The 20,575-nt window shown below is 43.4% G+C and overlaps 1 protein-coding gene across 2 annotated transcripts; it reads left to right on the top strand.

The window, feature by feature from the left end:
* The first annotated feature begins 7,200 nt into the window (after positions 1-7,200).
* ANP32E (acidic nuclear phosphoprotein 32 family member E) lies at positions 7,201-18,509 on the top strand. Of its 2 annotated transcripts, XM_072114992.1 has the most exons (8): positions 7,201-7,505; positions 12,527-12,676; positions 13,637-13,759; positions 14,022-14,187; positions 14,713-14,858; positions 15,940-16,000; positions 16,602-16,793; positions 16,879-18,509. In XM_072114992.1, the coding sequence occupies exons 1-8, from the start codon at positions 7,452-7,454 to the stop codon at positions 16,953-16,955; spliced, it is 969 nt and encodes a 322-aa protein (XP_071971093.1). In that variant the 5' UTR covers positions 7,201-7,451; the 3' UTR covers positions 16,956-18,509. The 2 variants fall into 2 exon arrangements, with proteins under 2 accessions (XP_071971093.1, XP_071971094.1); XM_072114993.1 differs by lacking the exon at positions 16,602-16,793 and having other exon boundaries at positions 7,209-7,505.
* The last annotated feature ends 2,066 nt before the right edge of the window (positions 18,510-20,575 follow it).

Below are 20,575 nucleotides of genomic sequence, written 5' to 3'. Positions count from 1 at the left end.
ATCCCTAATAGAAGGACGGGAGACTGCATTCAGAGGTTGTATGCGGCGGTGGAATTGGGGGAGGGGGGGCTCCGCTCCATCCTGTCTCTAGACGCTATTAAGGCGTTTGACAGGGTGGAGTGGAGCTTCCTATGGGATACATTAGGAAGATTCGGTCTGGGAGACAAATTTACCGATATGGTGAAGAGTATGTATAATGCCCCATTGGCTAGGATTAGAATGGGGAACAGAGACTCTGACACCTTTGGGCTAACACGGGGTACGAGACAGGGATGCCCCCTGTCCCCCCTATTGTTCGCTCTGTATATTGAGCCCCTGGCGATGAAGATAAGAAGCTCAGAGGAGGTGAAAGGGGGGGGATGCGGGGGCGACAGTGACAAGATCTGCCTATATGCAGACGATGTGGTGATGTTCCTGCGCAACTCCCCTAGCTCCATACCAAGAGCTATCCAAATTGTTGAGGAGTTTGGTTCCCGATCGGGACTTAAGGTAAACTGGGGGAAATCTAACGTGATGCCCTTGGACAGGGAATCCAAAGAATGGGTGATAAAAACAGAGCAACTACGATGTGTGGAGAACTTTAGATATCTAGGAATAGAAGTATCGGTCAAAATAAGTGAATTCTATCAGCTGAATTTAGAACCTATGATGAAAAATATTAAGGGAAGAATCCATAATTGGAGCGGGCTTCCCCTATCCAGGGCTGATAGGATCGGGTTAATAAAGATGGTGGTCCTACCCCAAATCCTCTATGTTTTGTCCTCCGCCCCGATTTGGATTGATATCTCCTTCTTTAGATTAATCGAATCCCTCCTTAACAAACTGATTTGGGGAAGGAAAAAAGTACGGATCAAAATGGAATATCTGTATACACCCCTGGGTGAGGGAGGTCTGGGACTGCCCTTTTTTCAGGGGTATTACCTCGCAGCCCAGATGGGTCGGCTAGTTAACTGGAAAGACAATGATCTGTGCATGAAACTGATCCGGTTAGGTGGAGGGGAAATAGAAACAATTTTTGAGCTACTAGAAAGTACGCAGATGGGGAAGATGGCACTGGGGAAATGGGCCTTAGGGAAAACAATAGCGAGGGTTTGGAAAAAATTTAAGAAAATCTTACAGCTCCAGGGATACTTGCAGGAAACCCCACTATGGGAAAACGAAAAGTTAGCTGAATTAAGGAAACTCCCAGATATTAAATTTTGGCAGACCCGGGGGATTAAATATGTTTTCCAAATAAAAGATGGCGACCAAGTGATTCCCTTTTCTACACTACAAGATAGGTACGGGTTAAAGAATGGGGATTGGATGCGGTATTTTCAATTAGCACATGCAATAAAGGCGAACACACGATTTAATGAATATCACTTGGACACACATGACTGTTTGGATTTTATTAGGAAAACAAGTAATCAAAATAAGGTTGTTTCTAAAATATACAAATATATAAGAGATGGCTTCACAAATACTATTAAACACAAGTCACGAAGCAAATGGGAAAGTATTGTTGGGGCTTTTGATGATAAAGAATGGGGGGAAGTTCACAAAAATATTAAAAAAGGCTCTATTAACTGGAATCACAGGATTATACACTTTTTTGTTATTCACCAGGTATACTATACACCAAAGGACCTCTTTAAAATGAAGATTAGGGATAACTCGAAGTGCTGGAAGTGTCAGACTGCAGAGGCAGACTTTTTCCATCTGGTCTGGCTGTGCCCGGGGATCCAAACATATTGGGGGGGAGTTTTTGCGGAAATATCAGCTAAGCTCCGAGTTGACCTAAGACCTACCATAGGTACCGCCATCTTCAGCCTTTTTGAAAGTGAGTTGGTGAAACAAAGTTATGGGAAACTAATAACCAAACTGATCAACATAGCTTTGGTATGTATTGTGCGGAGATGGGGATCTAAGGAGTATCCAAGAGCTGAACAGTGGCTTAACCTGTCTTCTAAGATAAAACACTTTGAATGTAGCTTGGCCAAATCTAAATCCTTAAGATCAAACAAAACGAAATTCTGGAACAACTGGCAGTAGGGAATTTTTTTTTTTTTTTTTTTTCTTTCTCCACCGGGCCCCAGGGTAGGGTGGGGTATGAGGGGGTGGGTATTGTATGTAGCTTATTTAGATGGTTACTTATGTTGATTAGAGATGAATCATGTTAATCAGGACACCTAAATGTATTTTCTGGTGAGAAGCAATTACTTCCTGTGAAGTATGATGTATATCTCTTTTTGAGAATTGTCATGGTAATCATGTCGCTCAATTGTATTTTTCTGAGAGAAGTAATTTCTTCCTGTGATGATTTGACATGTATGCGTTTTTGATAAAGAAATAAATACTTTTTACCTGCAAAAAAAAAAAAAAAAAAAAAAAAACCTTTACTTACCTCCTCTGGCGCTCCATTAGAGCTGTACCCCTCTTTTTTACAGGAGCATAGCACCTTTGCTCCGGCGGCCTGACACTCCCACTCATCCGCTGTCCCAGCACTGTATCTGGGTGGAGCTGTTGGAGCAGATGTAAACAGGGGCACAACTCCGATGGACCGCAGTGAAGGAAGTAAAGTTTATTTAACAAAAAGATTTGGCACCAGCTTTCCCAATTCCTCTTGTGAACAGTTTGGCCTAGGAGCACAATTATTCTTTATGTTCACATGAAATATTCCTGTACCATCACCTACAAACCCTGCTTCAATTCAGCATACTTTATCTGGGACAAACCCCACCAATACTCCATTCCATTGAGCTAAGGTCAGAGGAATCACTGGGGGGGGGGGGGGGATTCATGGAAATGTCTAACAAATAATTTAACAACTTCAAATAAGAATTTTTTTTATTTTTGTGTTTGGATCCTGCTCTTACATACTTGCTGTGTGGCCCTGATGATCAGTCAAGTCTCTCTCAGAAAGTCCATCAAGTTTGTCCAGTGATATGATACGGACCCGTGAACAAAATAGTGAGTATGAGTCCATTGAAATACGAGACTGCTGCATAAAATGCAACGGAGACAAGTCCAGTGTGTATGTAGCCAAGCACCGACTCTCTTTATATATCTCCCTCATTATTGTTTTCGGCCTTGTTCGATTTGTTTCTTAACGTTTTTTCACAGGTCGGTATCAAGGCCTTAGAAAACTCATTCGTTTCCAATCCACAGGGGTGTCATCCATGTGATGGGCATGTTTGCGGATACAATAAGATACTTAATTGATCCCATGAGGAAATTATTTTGTATATTTGGTCTGGTCATAGGTTACTCGTGTTTAGGAGTCACACACATGTTACATGCATTCAGGGATTACACAATGACAGAGGAGAGAAAAAACATTACAAATACACATTTGGGTGGGAGGTTGATGGTGCTGGTACCAGACCTTCAATAAGTTGCTTGGCAATTTGGGTGCGGTGCTTGTGCTGAACATCCATGAGCTGTTACTTTGATGCGACTTGGTTCCAGTACATCTGGTGCTGGTCTTCATGTAGAGGGATATGTTGTGCATCACAGTGCTCAGATAGCACCTGGGTTAGCACTGAGTGCTGCCAGATTCTGAGCTTCTTGATGCTTGGGAGCAGTGTGGAGCCTTACCACCTGTAACCGCGGGGCTCGGAAGTTGCTGGCACACACATGGACAACAGCGCTCTGGCTGCATTGGGGATTTCCAGCAATTCCGTCTCCTGTGAATGGAGCCTGGCCGATGGTCTCATAGGTCTCCAGTAGAACCTGACGTCAGGAGCAATGGGCAGGCCATGAGCCGCAGCTGGTTCTCCGGATCAATGAAGTACTTTTGGGTCTCCGAAGACCTCTTCCACGTGCCAGAGCAGATTAATAGGTAAAACGATTGTGATTCCTCAAGAGGTTGAGATAAGCTAGTGATGTAACTTCCTTTTTTTTTGTTTGGACTTACTGAAATAGCTCACGGCCTGTTTTTACGGACATAAGGCTTGGACATTTATTACACACCGAGGGTGCAGCCACTTCAAAAATGGACACTAATCTGTTGTTTGTGGCCCAAGGGCAGCACACGAGTACAGGTATACTAAGCTACTTTCGGCTTATTGGAACTAAATGCTGGTACAGTAACTCACTCAAGCCAACTTACCTATATACCTTCTACTTTTGTAGTCTAGAGTTGAAAAAAAAAAAAAGGCCCGTTTTTTATTTCATTTTTATAAATGGAAAAAAGAAATTAATAATTGCCCATTGGAATACTGAAGTACTACGGTACTAAATAGATAGAAGAACAAAACCTAACTGTACATATTAAAATATTACTTGCTCTTTCCCTGCCATTATGCAGAGAGTAAATATTCTTCCTGACACAGTAACCGCCCGCAGTAACTGCCATGGAATAGAGGGCATACATGCCACCACTGACTCCAAACAGGTAGAGTAAATTCCTTGATATGTCACAAAGTTGCATGAAGTGAGACACCGTTGTCTTCAACTCATCAAGATAATTAAAACCATCACGTTGTCCACTCTCAAGTAGTATATAGGTATACTTGTTTTAAAGTTTTGAAATCTCTATACTTCAAAGGATTAAAATTGTGTTCCCACCAGATCTGGGCCGTTTTATGTACATATGAACAGTGTAGACATAGGCCTATTTAGAATGCAACAACCCTGTACACATTCCAAGTGTGATTATAGATCCCACCTTGAACATCCCCACCACATCTGTCCAGGTGACCCCAGAGGTGTTAAACTGGTTTGATATGAGGATTCTAGGTTGGCCAAACCCTAATCTATTGTGGTTCTTTTGAATGGGCATCCTGTTTATGCAAAAGTGAGGTGTGTTTTGGGTCGTTATCTTGACGGTACATGTGTGAAACCACAACCTTCAAGAAAGGTGTCGGAATGGGACAACTTTGAATACCAGGATGCCTTGGTAACACTTCATTCCACAATACATTTAATTATAGTCAAGTCTCCAACTGCATCACCCCAAAAACATCCCCCAACAAAAATGGAACATCTGCCACAAACAGACTTCTTATAACTTACTTTAAAATATCTTAACACTATATTTTAAAGAAGATAAGTGCAGGACACAGCTAATAGTTGTCCTGTGGACAGATTCTCCCATCTGAGCTGTGGAGCTCTACATTTCTTGCAAAGTTATCCTCTTCATCGCTTCTCCTTGTCTGAGCTTTCAGTTTAGGTGGATGGCCAAGTCTTGGTAGGTTGAATCTTTATCAAGCATAGATAAACATTCAGTGGGAATCATTCAGTGCTTGAATGATACGTAAATAAAGCCTTTTGGAATTTGAACTTCTAGGTGCTGTGGTTTCCTCCATCGATAGTACTTGACCCTGGGATCGAGCACCAGAACCCTCAGCTGGATTATTATCTGTAACATTACACCAAAACCAAACGTTTCTAGATTTTAGAACTGAAGATAGGGGTGTATGAAGTGACCCTCCCCCTGCAGCCACTAAACTTGACTCCTCCCTAATTTTCACATAACTTTGCACTTTTTTTTTTTTTTTATAGGCAAACGGTGGATAGTTCAATGAGGTAAAATCTTGTGGAAATCTACCATCAACATGAAGCACAATCAACCCAGGACACTTACTCATAGATCCAGGCACCGTGACTGTGTTAGTCTTCTTATAATTTTTATCCATGGCCTCCTTCCTTCTAGAACCAACTTTTAAAATTAGTGGATTTTCAGGCTGTTACACTGTCTCCCCCCTTCCCCCCGCAGGAAGTGCCAACTGCAAAAGTGCTGAGAATAAGTAACAGCCTGTAAAACCAGATAACAGAGGGGCAGCTTAAGTTCATTAACATAATTTTAAGCCTATATTCACACTGCCATTGCCCGTAGTAGTACGGCAGGCACACGGCGGCGCCAGGGAGACTAGGAGGGGGTGAGCGCCGCTCATCCCCAGCCCTCTCCATTGCTTAACATAGAGCCTGGCTCCATATTCCGTCGAAAGATAGAACGTGGCCTAAGGGGTATAGAACGATATAGCGCCGCACATGTGCTACACCATACCACTCCCGTATGGTGCCGTGAGGCCAATGCGATGTATGGGGGATCTATCATATACACACACATATATATATATATATTACACACACACCATATATACATCCCCCATAGGATAGGGCCTAACTTGCTGATCGGGGGGGGGGGGGGGTTCCACCAAACCCCTTGTCGCTCCTCAGACTAAAGGAGCAGACGGCTATACATGACCGTTCTGCTCCATTAATCTATATTGAGCTGACGGAGATCGCCGCACTCACCAATCTCCATCAGCTCCGTAGAGATTAATGGAGCCGAATGGTCACACGCAGCCGTCTACTCCATTAGTCTGACGGAGCGGCGAGGGGTCCAATGGACTTTTGCGATTTGTGGGGTCTCAGCACTGGGGGCCTAACTTACTGATCAGTGGAGGTCTATCGTATGGATAGGGCCTAACATTAGTTTGTGGGGAAAACCCCTTTAATATATTGCGCGGGGTTTCTAAAAAACAACCACACAAACTTCTAAGGCTGCATTCACATCGCCATTGCCTGCCGTAACGTGCTTCATTACAGTGGGCACACGGCGGCGCCGGGAAAGAGGAAACCCCACCCCTCTCCATAGAGGAACATGGCGCCATATGCCAAGAAAAGATAGGACATGTCCTATTTTTCACAGGATACGTTGCCTCACTTGTGCTACACCGTACCACTCCCGTAGGGCGCCATGCACCTATCGCCGTCTATGGGGGATGTATATATGTTTATATCCTATATAAACCCTGAATCATATAAAACAAACTTTAAAACGTAGTAAAGTTTAAGCAAAAGTAAACCTCTACCTAAATCAATTAAAACACGAAAGAAGTGACTTTTTCTGTAGAAATAATACATATCTCTATCCAGGGAGTTCACTCTCCTCAGATACTTGAAATTTTACCTCACAAACACTAAAAAAAAAAGCGGCGTCTGCTCCTGACAATGCCGCCGCCCGCCTCACACTATGGTTCCCTGACCTAAAATAGGGCGCGAAAGCGTCGAAAACACAAAGACACGACGCCTGCCTCAGACGACAGCGGTTGATGCCCTCCCGCGAGTGGCGTTCGCCGGAGCCAATCGCAATTAACTGCGCTCGCACTTCGAGCCAATGAGCGCCGGCGACGGGCGGAATCCCGCGCTTGGTTTTTAAACGACACTCCTCCGGACCAATGGCGTGATGAAGAGCCGCGCCGCCGTCCAATGGAGTGTAAGGAGAGGCGTCGCCCATGTGAGGGGATGCCTGTGCCGTGTAATGGAGTCTCAGTTGGTGAGCGGCCATTGAGAGAGAAGGGAGCCCTGCTGAGAGGGGTCAGGGGGCCTGCACCGGAGCGCTTCGGGTCACTTTATCCTTTGCTTTCCTCACGTTTTCGCCCTTCCGCCTGTCGTGCGCGAGTTTCCTGCCTGTAAAGTTTTTCTCCGACGTGACCCCCGTTGAAGGTTGGCCCGGGAAAATGGAGATGAAGAAGCGCATCACCCTTGAATTGAGGAACAGATCCCCGACAGAGGTGAGAACACCTGAGGTGGCGACCCTTTAGTCACGTCCACTTCTTAGTCACCATCCATAGCTCCTTAAAGGGGTGTTTTATGCGTTTTTAAAGCGCTTTGAGCGGGGTTTCCCTCCCATGTTGTCAGGGCTCCCTTCTTGTGAGGAGCAGCGCACTCACTACCTGCCTGCAGCCAGCAAAGTTTTCCTATGGAGGGAGGGGAGAGGCTTCAGCCCCACCTCATGGCTGCTTAGGGCCCCAGGGATGGGGTTAGGGGACCCAATGCTGCCCTAGGAGGGAAATATTTGGGGTAAATTAAGAAATCAGCAATTCTGGTGAACCTGGTAAACAACTCTCTAGTCAGGAGGCCCCTTTAACGATTTATAGGAGTAGAAATCGTGATAGATGAAGTTATTATGTACTTATTTACCTGTTTTTTGAACCATATTTAATTTGCGTCATTCTACGATCTGCACCGACATGCAACTTTGTGCTGAATGTGTGTTTTTAAGGAATGTGAAGCATAGTAGAAGCAATATGGCTTTAGGATGACATGTGCGGCTCGTAATGGGGACATCGTAGGTTTCAGGAGGGAGTTGGGACCACCTTGTGGTCCCAATGTGGTGTGTTTTTATGGACCGTTGTAACATTTGTCTCAGTCGTGAAGTGACTTGACCCCAGCCTGTTACCTGGAAGCTCAACGCTCTGCTATACTCTGTAGACTTCATTGATACATGCAGTTTATGTGCCATGTGGGTTGTGCATCACATGTCTCCATCTTGAGAGTAGATGTTGTCTTGGCTTTAAGTTTTTAATTTCCCTTGACCATTAAGTGAAGGACCCACTTCTATATAGTGCGTATTGCTATGTCCTGACCAGTTGCTCCACTGGAAACCTGGTTTATGTAAAGATGGGACAATGAGGCATTATGGACGTCTCAAGTGGAGGGCATGGTTGTGTTTTTGGAGATTTCTCAGAATTTTAAAGGCGTTTACCCGTTGATGATTTGTAAAGCGCTACAGAATTTGATGACGCTGTATAAATAAAGATTATTATTATTGTTAACCTTCACAGGATCTTTCTTAGGTCATTTCATTGCTGGTGGTCCCATTGGTCACCAAAAATTGAGGGTTCTCACACATGCCCATGGGGGGGGCTATGCGGATCCACTCCTTAAAAGTTAGATGGAAGTTTAGTTTCGGGCCCACAGTATTCAAATGCTTACCCCTTATGTTTTCCAGGTTATGCCCCCATTTTGTGGTGCCAGCACCCCCCTTAGATTTAAAGGTCCCCAGCATTAGCCGCTCACCTCTGTTCTCACATTTAATATATATTGTGGTGCTACTATTTAGGGATAGACCTGCAGACCCTTCCTCCTTGGTATTGTTTATGTCCCCACTGATGCCCTTAAGGCTTATCCTATATAATCCAGAAAGTTTGATCTGCTTCCGATGTTATGTAAGCTCTTATAAAGTTGTCCCATAGTAATGGGGAAATACTTATGGGAGGAGGAACACAATTTTCAAATTTTCAGCGACTATTATATACTTTTCTGTGCTGCCCTTTTAGCAACATTTGGGGGATGTCAGCAAGTGCTAATATACATATCAACACTCACCTTTATGCATGCCTTTGCAGCTACACTCCCCATGATTATCATATGCTTTGGTATGTAGATGACCCCAGACCCTCACCTTTTGCTTCTCTCAGGCTGAGTGTTTGTGTTTTATCTAACCTTTTTATATAAGCAGATGATGTGCTTGGGGGGTAAAATGAATTAGCATCTTATTACCAGGCATCAGATGAAATGGGGATAGTGAGTGTTCACTCATACTTGGTTTATTGCATGGGTTGAGGTGGTCTGCCACAATGATAAAGTATATGTGAATGCCGACCATTGTCCACCATGTGTTCTCTTGTGTTATAGGAGACATTGTGGTGTGAAACCTGTTCCCCACAAGCTGTTACTGTCACAACAGGCAGGAGGGGTCGGAGGTTGTAGACCCTGTGTAGTTATGTGCTAAAGGTTGTTCCACCTGCCATGTGGCCTCAAAGCATTTTACAAGTGTTCAATAGTTACTTGAGACCTAACTAATGCCCTTAATGACACTGATCTTATTGGTGTGTACTATGACTATAGTGTGCCAGGGTGGCCTCTACACTACAGGCAGAGGCCAGGGGATGACCCACAGTGGTCACAGGAGCTTCACCACTTTGTGGCTGTATGGCCTTCATTTTTCCAGTTAGCCCGATTACCCCTTTCACTATTGCTACTTTGGCAGCTGCGTAGACCATGTCTTGTAGTCCTCGTGCACTAAAACATGGCAAAGCCCTATAGCAGTGGTGGCGAACCTATGGCACGGGTGCCAGAGGTGGCACTCGGAGCCCTCTCTTTGGGAACCCAGGCTATCACCCCAGAATGAAGTTCACCAGACAGGACTCAAAGGATCTATCTGCAGAATCTTCCTACAATGATAGCCGAATTTGCCCTCCTCCTTTCAACTATGTTGGTGTCCTTAGGAGACTGAAGGATTGAAAGTTGTCAATGAACAAGGAGAAATAAATTACTGCTTAAATTACTGCGCTGGTACTTTGCAATAAATAAGTGGCTTTTGGTTGAAGTTCGGGCACTCCGGCTCTAAAAGGTTCGCCATCACTGCCCTATAGCCTTCTATTGGGCGCAGTGCATTGGGAACGAGTCAACTTGCCCTAACTGCAAACATCTTTGTGACGAGGGCAGTGACTGCCCTTGGACCACCCTGAGGCAGAGGGGCCTCCAGCAAAAACAGACAAGTTGCTTATAGCCTAGAAAATGCACATGTTCGTGTGAGCGAGGCCTATAGAAGTTGTGATATAATCTAAAGGCAACTTAAACATTTCAAGAAGTTGTCACCTGCGCTATGTACTTGTACATTGGCTCCTCAGAATACATAATGAACGAAAAACCCAAAACTTTTAATGCGGAAGGGCAGTTTAGGGCATTTTGGATTCATTGTTGGGCCACCTCCGTATAAACCTTCTTCTTGTGTTTCTTTTATTAGTGTTTTCCACAATGATAGTTTTGTCTAATTCTGTACTATGGAGGATATGAAGTATCAAATCTTGTATAAAGGTTGGAGGATGCTACATTTAAGTTTGTATATCATATCATCTTTTATGAGTTGTAAAGTTGACTTTCTGCTGGTGGACACGTGTGATGTAGATGTCCGCTAGCTAGTCATTTAATGGCCACAGACTGATGAGGCGATTGGGCTCAGCTCTCATTTACAATGCAGCGAGAGACTGGAGATGGCCGAGGAGTGTCCACCCTGTAGGTGTGTCTATAGCAATGTCTAATCTGACAGCCACGCCTGCCTCCTACTCCTCTTCTGGCACCGTGTCGGGTCGTTTGGTATGACTAGACAGAATCGCACTAGTGTGTTAGCCTTCCTCTAAGGCAGCGCTCTCCAACTCGTGGTTAGTCTATTTTCGAGACTATACATACATTGACAAAAAATGCGGAGGGTTGTAGTACCGCAATTATTAGACACTGTGCTCTGTGATATAGCAACTTGAATTGTCTGGGAGCATGTATTGAAATATACGGGTGTGTATGAATTGGGCTTGGTTATTTGAGGATGTATAAACATGACCATCAATTAGAAAAGTAATCAAATGGTAGTATGATAAATTGCCTTCAAAGATAGTACAAGAGAATATACTATAGTTTATACAGGTTAGTATCAAAGAAATGAGATTTTTTTTTAAAGCTAGTTCACAGGTTATTCAATATATGCAGTTTTTACACAGGCATGCGCCTAGGTTTACAGCAAGGGTGAAGTTCTCCGGATGCGAGTGCTTCTTTAGCCTCTAGATGGTATAGCTCCAGGTAGAGTAATCTTCTGATAATGCCCCCATTTGTTGGGCAGCTGCTGTTAAGTGATCATCTTGCAGCCCCCCGCTCGCCTGCTGTCAGCGTCGGCCAGCACAAGTGACTTGTTGCTCTCAACAGATGTTTCAGGATGTAGGTCACTTGATACAAAAACCCCTCTCCTTCCTGGCACGCCTCGAGTTTGCTGGAGGTGGTGCCTGTGATCTTGCGGCTACAGATCCGCCAAGTGTAGTTTTCATGATGAAAGTGTTAGATGTGCAGGCAGAGGCCATGCACGTCCCTGAGCGTGTGGCAGCAGTGGTAATGAAAGCTGAGGAAAGACCTGAGTTTAACGAGCAGTCATCTCGGACCCGGAAAGAGATTCTTCTACATACAGCAATGTGTTCTGTGCAAATCCAACACTACGATGGCGACTTGTCTTCATGCGATGACTGTGCCTCCTATATAATCTCTGCATACGTCCGCTATTACGTGGCCACGAACAGATGGCTGAACAGATCAGTTTCTGCATATTGAGTTGTATTGCCAGAGCCATGGTGTTGCAGGGTCTTCAAGAGACAGCTTCAGGTCCCGATTATGAGGATAAATAAAACATTTGTTTAATTCTTAAATTTTGTGACTTATGGACTTGTGGCTTTACCTAATGTATATTATATGATAGAGGTCACAGCTCAGGTTCCCTGAATGTATCCTTATAGAGTGTACAGCGAGCTAGCGATCTCTTTTTGTGATTCTGTGCTGAGGCATCATGGGATTTTTAGAGGATGTGATTAATACTTGCCGCTGGCCCCCTCCTGTGCTTTCAGCCATGTCAGATCTTTTAGATATAAGTCATGTTATGTATCAAATAGCTGTTCACTGAAAGTGGGGGACCTTATCTGTCGGGATTACCCTATTGGGTCACCCCTTGTAATGAGAACCATCAATCTGTATTTAGCTTTATATGGGGTTGACCCAGTAACCAATTGGGCAAAATGGTTCCTTTCCAATCATCACTAACATAACTTGTCATCCAGAATGGACACCAACGAATACTATTTTCTTCTGTGGCAATAATGGTTGACGACTTGGAATCCATCATTCGGTCCCATGGAGATGAGCTAACAATTGCCGCAAATGTCATCTTACATTGGGGAAAAATTGTGCTCACCGTAATCCTGCTTCTCAATAGGTGACAGAGTTGGTTCTGGACAATTGCCGGTCAAGTGATGGGGAGATCGAGGGCTTAAACGACACTTTCAAAGAGCTGGAATTCCTCAGTATGGCCAACGTAGAACTGTCCTCGCTGGCAAAACTCCCACAGTTGACGAAACTCAGAAAGGTAAGTGACAGATGTCGGTCAAGATATGATGACTTTATAACTGGATGTGTGAACCGTGGTCTTATCTCTGCAAGACCCCCCCTCAGATTTGGTTGAGTTTGCCTTCCTTCTTGACATACATCAGGGCAATGTATGTGTTTTTGTACATGGGAACATGAGTTGATGATCAAGTTTCCTTACATGCATTTTTTTTTTTCCCTAATGCGTTTGCATTCTGAATTTCATTACAAACGCGTTGTGTGAACCCAACCTTCGTGTTTGTCCAGATGCTTAGACACCTGTGTGCGGTAATCCAGTTTAGCTTCATTCAAGGAACTCAAGAATAGATCATTGATTTGTTCCCCCTGCAGCTGTCAACTTTAATGTCTGCTTCTCACAGAGAGACAATTGTTGAAGTGTAAAAACAAACATGCCAAATGTTTACCCGTCCCTTGCACCCCTTAGTAGGCATTGGTGTGGCAGCCTGGCTTCATTAACAGAGTAAATCTATAAAGAGGAACATTTATAAAGATTTTTCCGATTGTAAATTTTATATATATTTTTTTTAAATCAGATCCTTTTTTTTAAGTACAAAACCTTTCCTGTTTATATATCTGCTGCGCAGGGCGAGAAGGTACAGCAAAACAGTTTAACGTCTGCGTTGTATACACAGATATAAAAGGGACGCATATAATCATACCTGAAATATCAGGGTGACCCCCACCTGTCACCACTCTCAAGAGAGCTAAAGATATTAGGCCTGGTTCGTCGGGCCCAAAGTTTCTTGAATTTGGCGCATGTAGACCTTTCATTGAGTAGTGTAACTTCCACTTTATTCAAGATTTCTATTTTGATGGGAGAAATTGTCTGAATCCATCTTCCTGCTATTGGCATATATAGAAGACTTTGTACCACCAGCTTCCCCACCCCTTCCAACCCTTTTGTAAATTCAAATTTCTTCTTTTTTTGCCCTGCCTTTAGTTGGAGCTCAGTGATAACAGTATCGCCGGAGGACTCGATGTATTAGCGGAAAGATGTCCTAACCTCACTTATCTGAACCTGAGCGGGAACAAGATCAAGGACTTGAGCACTGTGGAAATCCTTGTAAGTAACCGGCCTTCTGTAAACTCTGCTGATGTTTTATAGATGTGAGCACAAGTGTGGGCGTACACAGCAACATCACACTGAACGATCAGAGGGTGCTCTCTTGTGTTAGGATAAAGTTTTTACTTAAAGTCGAAGACATAAATTCTACTTTTGGGAGAGGTTGTAGATTGTTTCATTTATAAAGCCAAGCCTCATTTCTCAATTTCCTTTCCCCTTTATTGGTTTTACTTTTTCCTAATGAACTTGTCATTCTTTACAGACAAACTTAAAAAATCTGAAGAGTTTGGACCTCTTCAACTGCGAGATTACCAACTTAGAAGATTACAGAGACAACATATTCCGGAAGCTTCCTCAAATCACATATCTAGATGGATTTGATCAGGAAGATAATGAAGCACCTGACTCTGAAGAAGAGGATGATGAAGGTTTGTAAATCTCATATCGTTGCGTGGGACCTTATCACTCGATGGCCTCATTCACACTATTTGTACATTCACCACTCTGTTGTCCATACATATTCAAAGAGCACCTCTCGGGGCGATTTTGGGCACTAAAATGCCCAAATATCCTTGTGTCCCAGCCCATTGGCTATTCCCCCTGTGCCTTTTTTTTTGTTTTTTGTTTTTTTTTTAATACCTTTATACTTGCTACAAGATGGGTTTGATGTGGTGCATCAGGACTATGTCTGCTGCTGCCTGTAAAGTAATTCAATGAACTTGGAGAAGTGCATCCCAGCTTCATTGCTTAACTGCGCTGGCATGCAGAGGGAAGTATAAAAGTGTTCTGGTTTGAGACACTAAACCAGCATAAACAGTATTCCAAAATTCCCTGACACGTTCCATTAAGAAAAGTGCAAAAAAAAAAGTCTCTGGTATATTTTGGGGTCTTCTCTAATAGGTATATTGATCATTGTGCTCTGTATCCTCAAGACTTTTCACTTTCTCTTGCAGAGTGTGAGGAATATGAGGATGAAGATGATGAAGCTGGTCCTCCCGGAGAGTATGAAGATGATGATGATGAAGAGGAGGGAGAGTCTGATTTAGGAGAGGAAGAGGAAGACGTGGGTCTCTCATACTTGATGAAAGAAGAAATTCATGTGAGCTTAGGCAGAGTGGTTTTGGAATTGGATGTATATGTGTACAGGGGGTTAAAGGGGTTGAAAAAAAACATTTTAGTTTCTTCCAAAATTGGTGCCACACCTGTCCATGGGTAGTGCTTGGTATTGCAGCTCGGCTGCATAAAAACAAATGGAGCTTAGTTGTAACACCACACACTACCCACGGCGGTTGTGGCATATTTTTTTGGAAGAAAGTAGCCATAAAGCGTGATACAGATGAGTGTGGCCTTCTGTTTCTCTTTACATCTGTCAGCTGCCCCTTAACCTGAAGTGGATATATAATTACCAAGAACTTAAAGGACTTGCCTAGTATCGCTTCATGACTTGCACACTCCTGTATTCATATTAAGGGTCTTAGATAATGTGTTACACCAGTCAGAGATGTGGAAGCATCACCTAATCTCACACTTATAATAATGCTTTATATTGCACCATCATATAACGAAACGCTATACAGATAACTTATCCTAATCATAGCCGATCAGCTATTCAAAGCCAGTCTTTAACTTGCTGGGAAGTATGCAAATATGTTTTCCAAGGTGTTAAATCGAAAACCTTTTTGCTACCTTGAAAGGCATCTCCCTTAACACAAGTATGTCGTGCAAGAAGTCTAATAACATGTGGGATTAAGGCAGCCTTAATAGACACTCTGACCCTAGTCAATAGCCTCTTACACAGCCAAACCAGTTCCTTACGCTGTACTGAGGAGACCCAACCAGGTGGAAAGAGTGGTGTCTACAGTTGGGAGTCTGTTCCTTCTGGATTAGATCTACTGGTTTGGCTTAATCCCACATGATGATAGACTTCTTGTAGGTCATACTTGATGTTAAGGGGGCTGCCTTTCAAGGTAGCAAAAGGAGGTATTGTTTTCCATTTAACACCTTGGAAAACATATTTGCATTCTTCCCAGAATTCCCTAGTGGAGCATTTATGGCTTTGTCCCCACACGTCTGTAAGTGGCCTTAACTGGCAATCTATCCATAAGGAAAGACCTCTTACTTTCTGACATTTAACATACAACAGACTGTAATGGATTGTTGCAACTTCATTTTCTTTCCAGGATGAAGAAGACGACGATGACTATGTTGAAGATGGCGGTGAAGGGGAGGAGGATGATGATGGTAAGTCAAGTCTAACTGCTGCAAAATGAGATACGGGGTTTGAGATGCCTGTTAAAAATCAATGGAGACTGAATTAAGGGAGTTGCCAAGATCACAATGTTATGGTCTTGTTTTTGGTAAAGGCTATTCAATGGAGTGGGTCTGATTTTCAGTACTGATTAGAGGCCACCACTTCAACCATTTAGGCAAGAGTATCACGTGTTCTGGACAAAGGTGATGCTCTTGTACAGATGAGGTCACAGTATTTTATTGTAGGAATTTTATAAACTGTGAGGACACATAGCTTTACCTCACGACTTATCATGGCCCCCTACAACCAGAGGCACGAGGGTGTTGAGTCTACTGATATGATGGCTTGACCTAAACAAGAGTCAATCTTTTGAGTTTGCATGAAGGTCGCCAATGCGTACACGGTGGATATTGGGAGGAGTATTGAAGTTTCGATGCTATAACATCCCTTCTGCTGCACAGTCATCCATATATAGCGTCTATATATACACACACACTCCGATCAGCCATCACATTGTCAGACGTCCCTCACGCTGATCTCGTCTCGGTGGCAGCGAACGGTCAGTTCTCATAGTTGTTGTTTTGGAATCAGGAAAAATGGGCCAGCGTAAGGATCTGAGCGACTTGAGCAACTTTGACAAAGGTCAGATTGTGATGGCGATGCGACTGGGTGAGAGCATCTCCAAAACGGCAGGTCTTGTTGGGTGTTCCCGGTCCGCGGTGGTTAGTACCTACCAAAACTGGTCCAAGGAAGGACAAACTGGGAACCGACGACAGCCGATCGGTGTGTGTGTGTATAAAGATATTGTGAGTGCTTTGTGCTTTGTGTGTTTTGATTTTTAAGCATTAAATTTTTTTTCTATTTGCAGAAGAGGAGGAAGCCGTCGTACAGGGGGAGAAGAGGAAACGGGACGCAGAAGATGAAGGCGATGAGGACGAGGATTGAGAGTGTGTGTGTGTGCGAGGCTAGGACCAGTCTCTCTTCTGAGCCCTGGGGGTTGATGCTAGAATGACAATGCAGAATCTGTATGTCCCCTACATGTACCATAGATGTCCCTACAGAATTTAACATGTAACTTTTTATAGGAAAAGGTGTGGTTTTACGATTTTTTTTTTTTTGTGCCCTTTTATCATTCCAAATAAAACCTGAAGATCCTTTTTAATGGCAATCTTATCTAGAAACTTCCTTCAGCCCTGCACCCAGATCCCCCCCCCCCCCCTCCCCCTCATTTTCATCTGTTGTGTGTCCCAAACTTCTCTCCTAACATGTTTGTTTTCTTTTTGGTTGAGCAAAATATAAAGAATCTTGTCAAAAGCGTAATACAGGAAACAATAACTGCAGCTTATGTCAGATGTGCGCTCATTGTTCTCTTATCTGTATCGTTTTTTACATACGAAGGCTTTATAGATGCCAAGGATTAGTGATTACACCTATTACTCCAGAGTTTAAAAAATGTTTGCATCTTGTTTGAAGCTTCTTTCCTTTTGTGACCACAGGAAGCCCCAAATGTAAATCATTGTCAATTGCATTATAGGTAACACATTAGAGCAACATTAGATACTTGCATGGGTTGTCCAATGACAACTTGGTGATGGGACCCCCACAGAGTCCGTTGAATGGAGCGGAGGGTCACACGTGCGTGGCTGCTCCATCACTGAGACCCCCACCTACCAGCTAGTCAAACTATATGGGGGGTTGAAAGGGGTTGGCCAGGATCTACTATTGACAGCATAGTTGATCAGAGGTGACACCTATGAGCTGATTAGCGCTCTAGGAGCTACAGCCACGGCTCCCATTCACCTGCAATGGAAGTCATGGCTGCAGATGAGACGTCCGGCCGATACAAGGACATGGAGCCAATTGTTTCTGACTCCCGTGTCCTTGGGTTTACAGGGCGCTGAACGACTTATAGGTCCCCACTGATCATAAATCCTGGTCAAACCCTGGTCCTCTGCAACCACATTTTCATATAAATCAAAGCAATGTTGCATTGTATTTTGAGTTTCTTCCATAAGTTATTACCTAGCCAAATAATGGTGTGATGAGATGGCTAGGACCACCACTAATTACAAGCAATCAATGGGGGGGTCCTGTGAATGGAATGGCTTACAAGCGTCTGATCTGAGTCTCTTGTTACCTCTAGATTAGCCTCTAGACGAGTAGTTGACCTTGTGTAACCTCTACCAATACTAAATCATCCCAATTCCCCCCCTCTCATAACACATGTTATAACCTGTATGCCGCCACTACTTCCACACATCATGGTGATGAAACCTGTCAGTCATCAACATCAACCTTTCAGATAAGTTAAGGTTTTTTTATTTTCGTTTTATTTTGTGCAGATATATAAGGGTGGGTTTTTATATTTACAGAGGGGATTTGTCCGATTTGAAATACTCTTTTATGGCAGTATGTATATAGTGTGACCAGTTACTTTGGAATTTTCTCTTTAAATGTGCGACTTTGTTTTTTTTTTTGAATAAAGCCATAACAGTGTTACCTGGTCTAAGCCTGGACTCATTGCTGACTGCCTCTTGCTACACACGGGTAGACACTGACTGCTCAGTATTGGGGGGGGGTACACCCCTATAACATGTCTTTAAGCCTTTACCACTACTTTGTAGACTTCTCAGATCCAGTTCCTGTGTCCTTTTGTACGGTGCCTTGGTGCTAAGTGTTATCCCTGGAAAGATGTGTAATTATACCTTTTGTGTATGTTCGTAGCAGCCGTACTGTGAAATGTGGTTCCTAGGATTGTAACTGGTTTTGGAGCACTAGCATGTGAGATCTCCTCCCTAAATACAGTAAGGGCAGCCGAAGGATTCTGGTTACAGAATATGGGAGGCTTCGACATATCAAAGTCCAGCTACAATCCTGGAATATAAATCCATTCCTGCTACTACATAATATACACCTGATTAGATGTGTAGAGTTAATACCCAATGCCGGCTGCATGCTTTACTGCTACTTCACTTCCATGAGCCTGTAGCAATGCATGGAGAGATTTGCTAGTTGCTGAAACAATGGAAAGCACAGACAAAAATAGGTGGTGTCAAATGACTTCCACCCTGTGACCCATATCGTACCTTCTCATAGGGACATGGGCTGATTTATACACTTCTAGCAAAAATTTAAAGCACAACTCACACCAATATGAAGGATTGTAAACCAAGCACACTGACAGTGCTTTTATCATTGTTCCAAAAAAAAGCTTTCAAAATTATGCAAATGAGTGAAGTGCTCTAGGCTCAATTAACAGCTATGGAAACTGGAGGCCCTCAGTTTTGGAGAGGGAAAACAATGACATGCGTTAAAAAAGTGGATCTTGCCAGAGGGAGGCTTGAATCAGTATATCAGTGTGCTTGGTTTATAATCCTTCATCCTGGTGGTAGATTTCCTTTTTTAATCTGAAAGCGGTTTTCCCATAAAGCAAGTTAGGCCCTAATTTGATGATCGTGGAGGGTCCTGGTGATGGGACACCTCAGATCACAAGAATGGGGGGGTTCTATGTAACCCCATTGCACCCATAGTCGGCTCTCCCGAAAATGGCGGTCATGCATGCGCATGCTGCTCCATTCATCTCTATGGAGCTGACTGAGATTGTAGAGTTTTATGACTGGTACGGCAAAGGAGTGTGTCTTTCCCAGAAAACCAGTGTTCACCAAAATCTTTGCGTTTTTGTGTTGAAATTCAAGTATTTACTACATGATATTTCCCATCATACATCACACCAGGGGGGCTTTTTCTTTTATAATCTGATGGATGCTCCAGATACAGTAAACCCTTAACGCTCTGCGCTGTAGCTCTACGGTGCAGAGGTATAGGGAATGTATGAAGAGGGCTCACGGGCTGAGTCATCTTCATACAAGGTGGGGGGTTTTGCATATTGCAGAAAACCCCCACCGCTAATAACCCTTTGTCACCGGCGGCATTTAAAAGACTGCGGTGCACGGGCGCCGCCATCTTTATTCCCATCGCAGCGGTCGGTTGCCATGGTAGCCTTGGGTCTTCGTTTGACCCTAGGCTTAATGGCTTCTGCAGATTAGTTACAATGAGCGAGCTGCAAAAATGCCATATATTGCAATACAGTAGTATTGCAGTATATTGTAGGAGCGATCTGACCATCTAGGGTTAATGTACCCTAGATGGTCTAAGAAATAGTGAAAAAAGTTTAAAAAATTAAAAAAAATTATAAAATATTAAATTCAAATCACCCCCCCTTTCGCTAGAACTGATATAAAACATAATAAACAGTAAAAATCAGACACATTCGGTATCGCCGCGTCCCAAAATGCCCGATCTATCAAAATATAAAAACGGTTACGGGCGGCGGTGACCTCCGAGGCGGGAAATGGCGCCCAAATGTCCGACATTTGGTCAAAATGGTAGCAATGAAAACGTCGCATCATTTCACAAAAAATGACCCCTCACACATCTCCGTGCGCCAAAGTATGAAAAAGTTATTAGCGTCAGAAGATGGCAAAAAAAAATTTATTTTTTGTACACATTCGTTTCATTTTTGAAAATGTATTAAAACACAATAAAACCTATAAATTTGGTATCAC

This window comes from Engystomops pustulosus, chromosome 7 (assembly GCF_040894005.1).
Source record: "Engystomops pustulosus chromosome 7, aEngPut4.maternal, whole genome shotgun sequence".
Classification (NCBI taxonomy): domain Eukaryota; kingdom Metazoa; phylum Chordata; class Amphibia; order Anura; family Leptodactylidae; genus Engystomops; species Engystomops pustulosus.
Note: the sequence above shows the minus strand (reverse complement) of the source record. Positions and strands in the feature narration are given on the sequence as shown.

Coding starts and splice junctions, on each gene's coding strand:
- ANP32E (XM_072114992.1), top strand. CDS start 7,452: ATGGAGATGAAGAAGCGCATCACCCTTGAATTGAGGAACAGATCCCCG. Junction 16,001..16,601: donor AGGGGAGGAGGATGATGATG/GTAAGTCAAGTC, acceptor TTTTGGAATCAG/GAAAAATGGGCCAGCGTAAG. Junction 16,794..16,878: donor GAACCGACGACAGCCGATCG/GTGTGTGTGTGT, acceptor TTCTATTTGCAG/AAGAGGAGGAAGCCGTCGTA.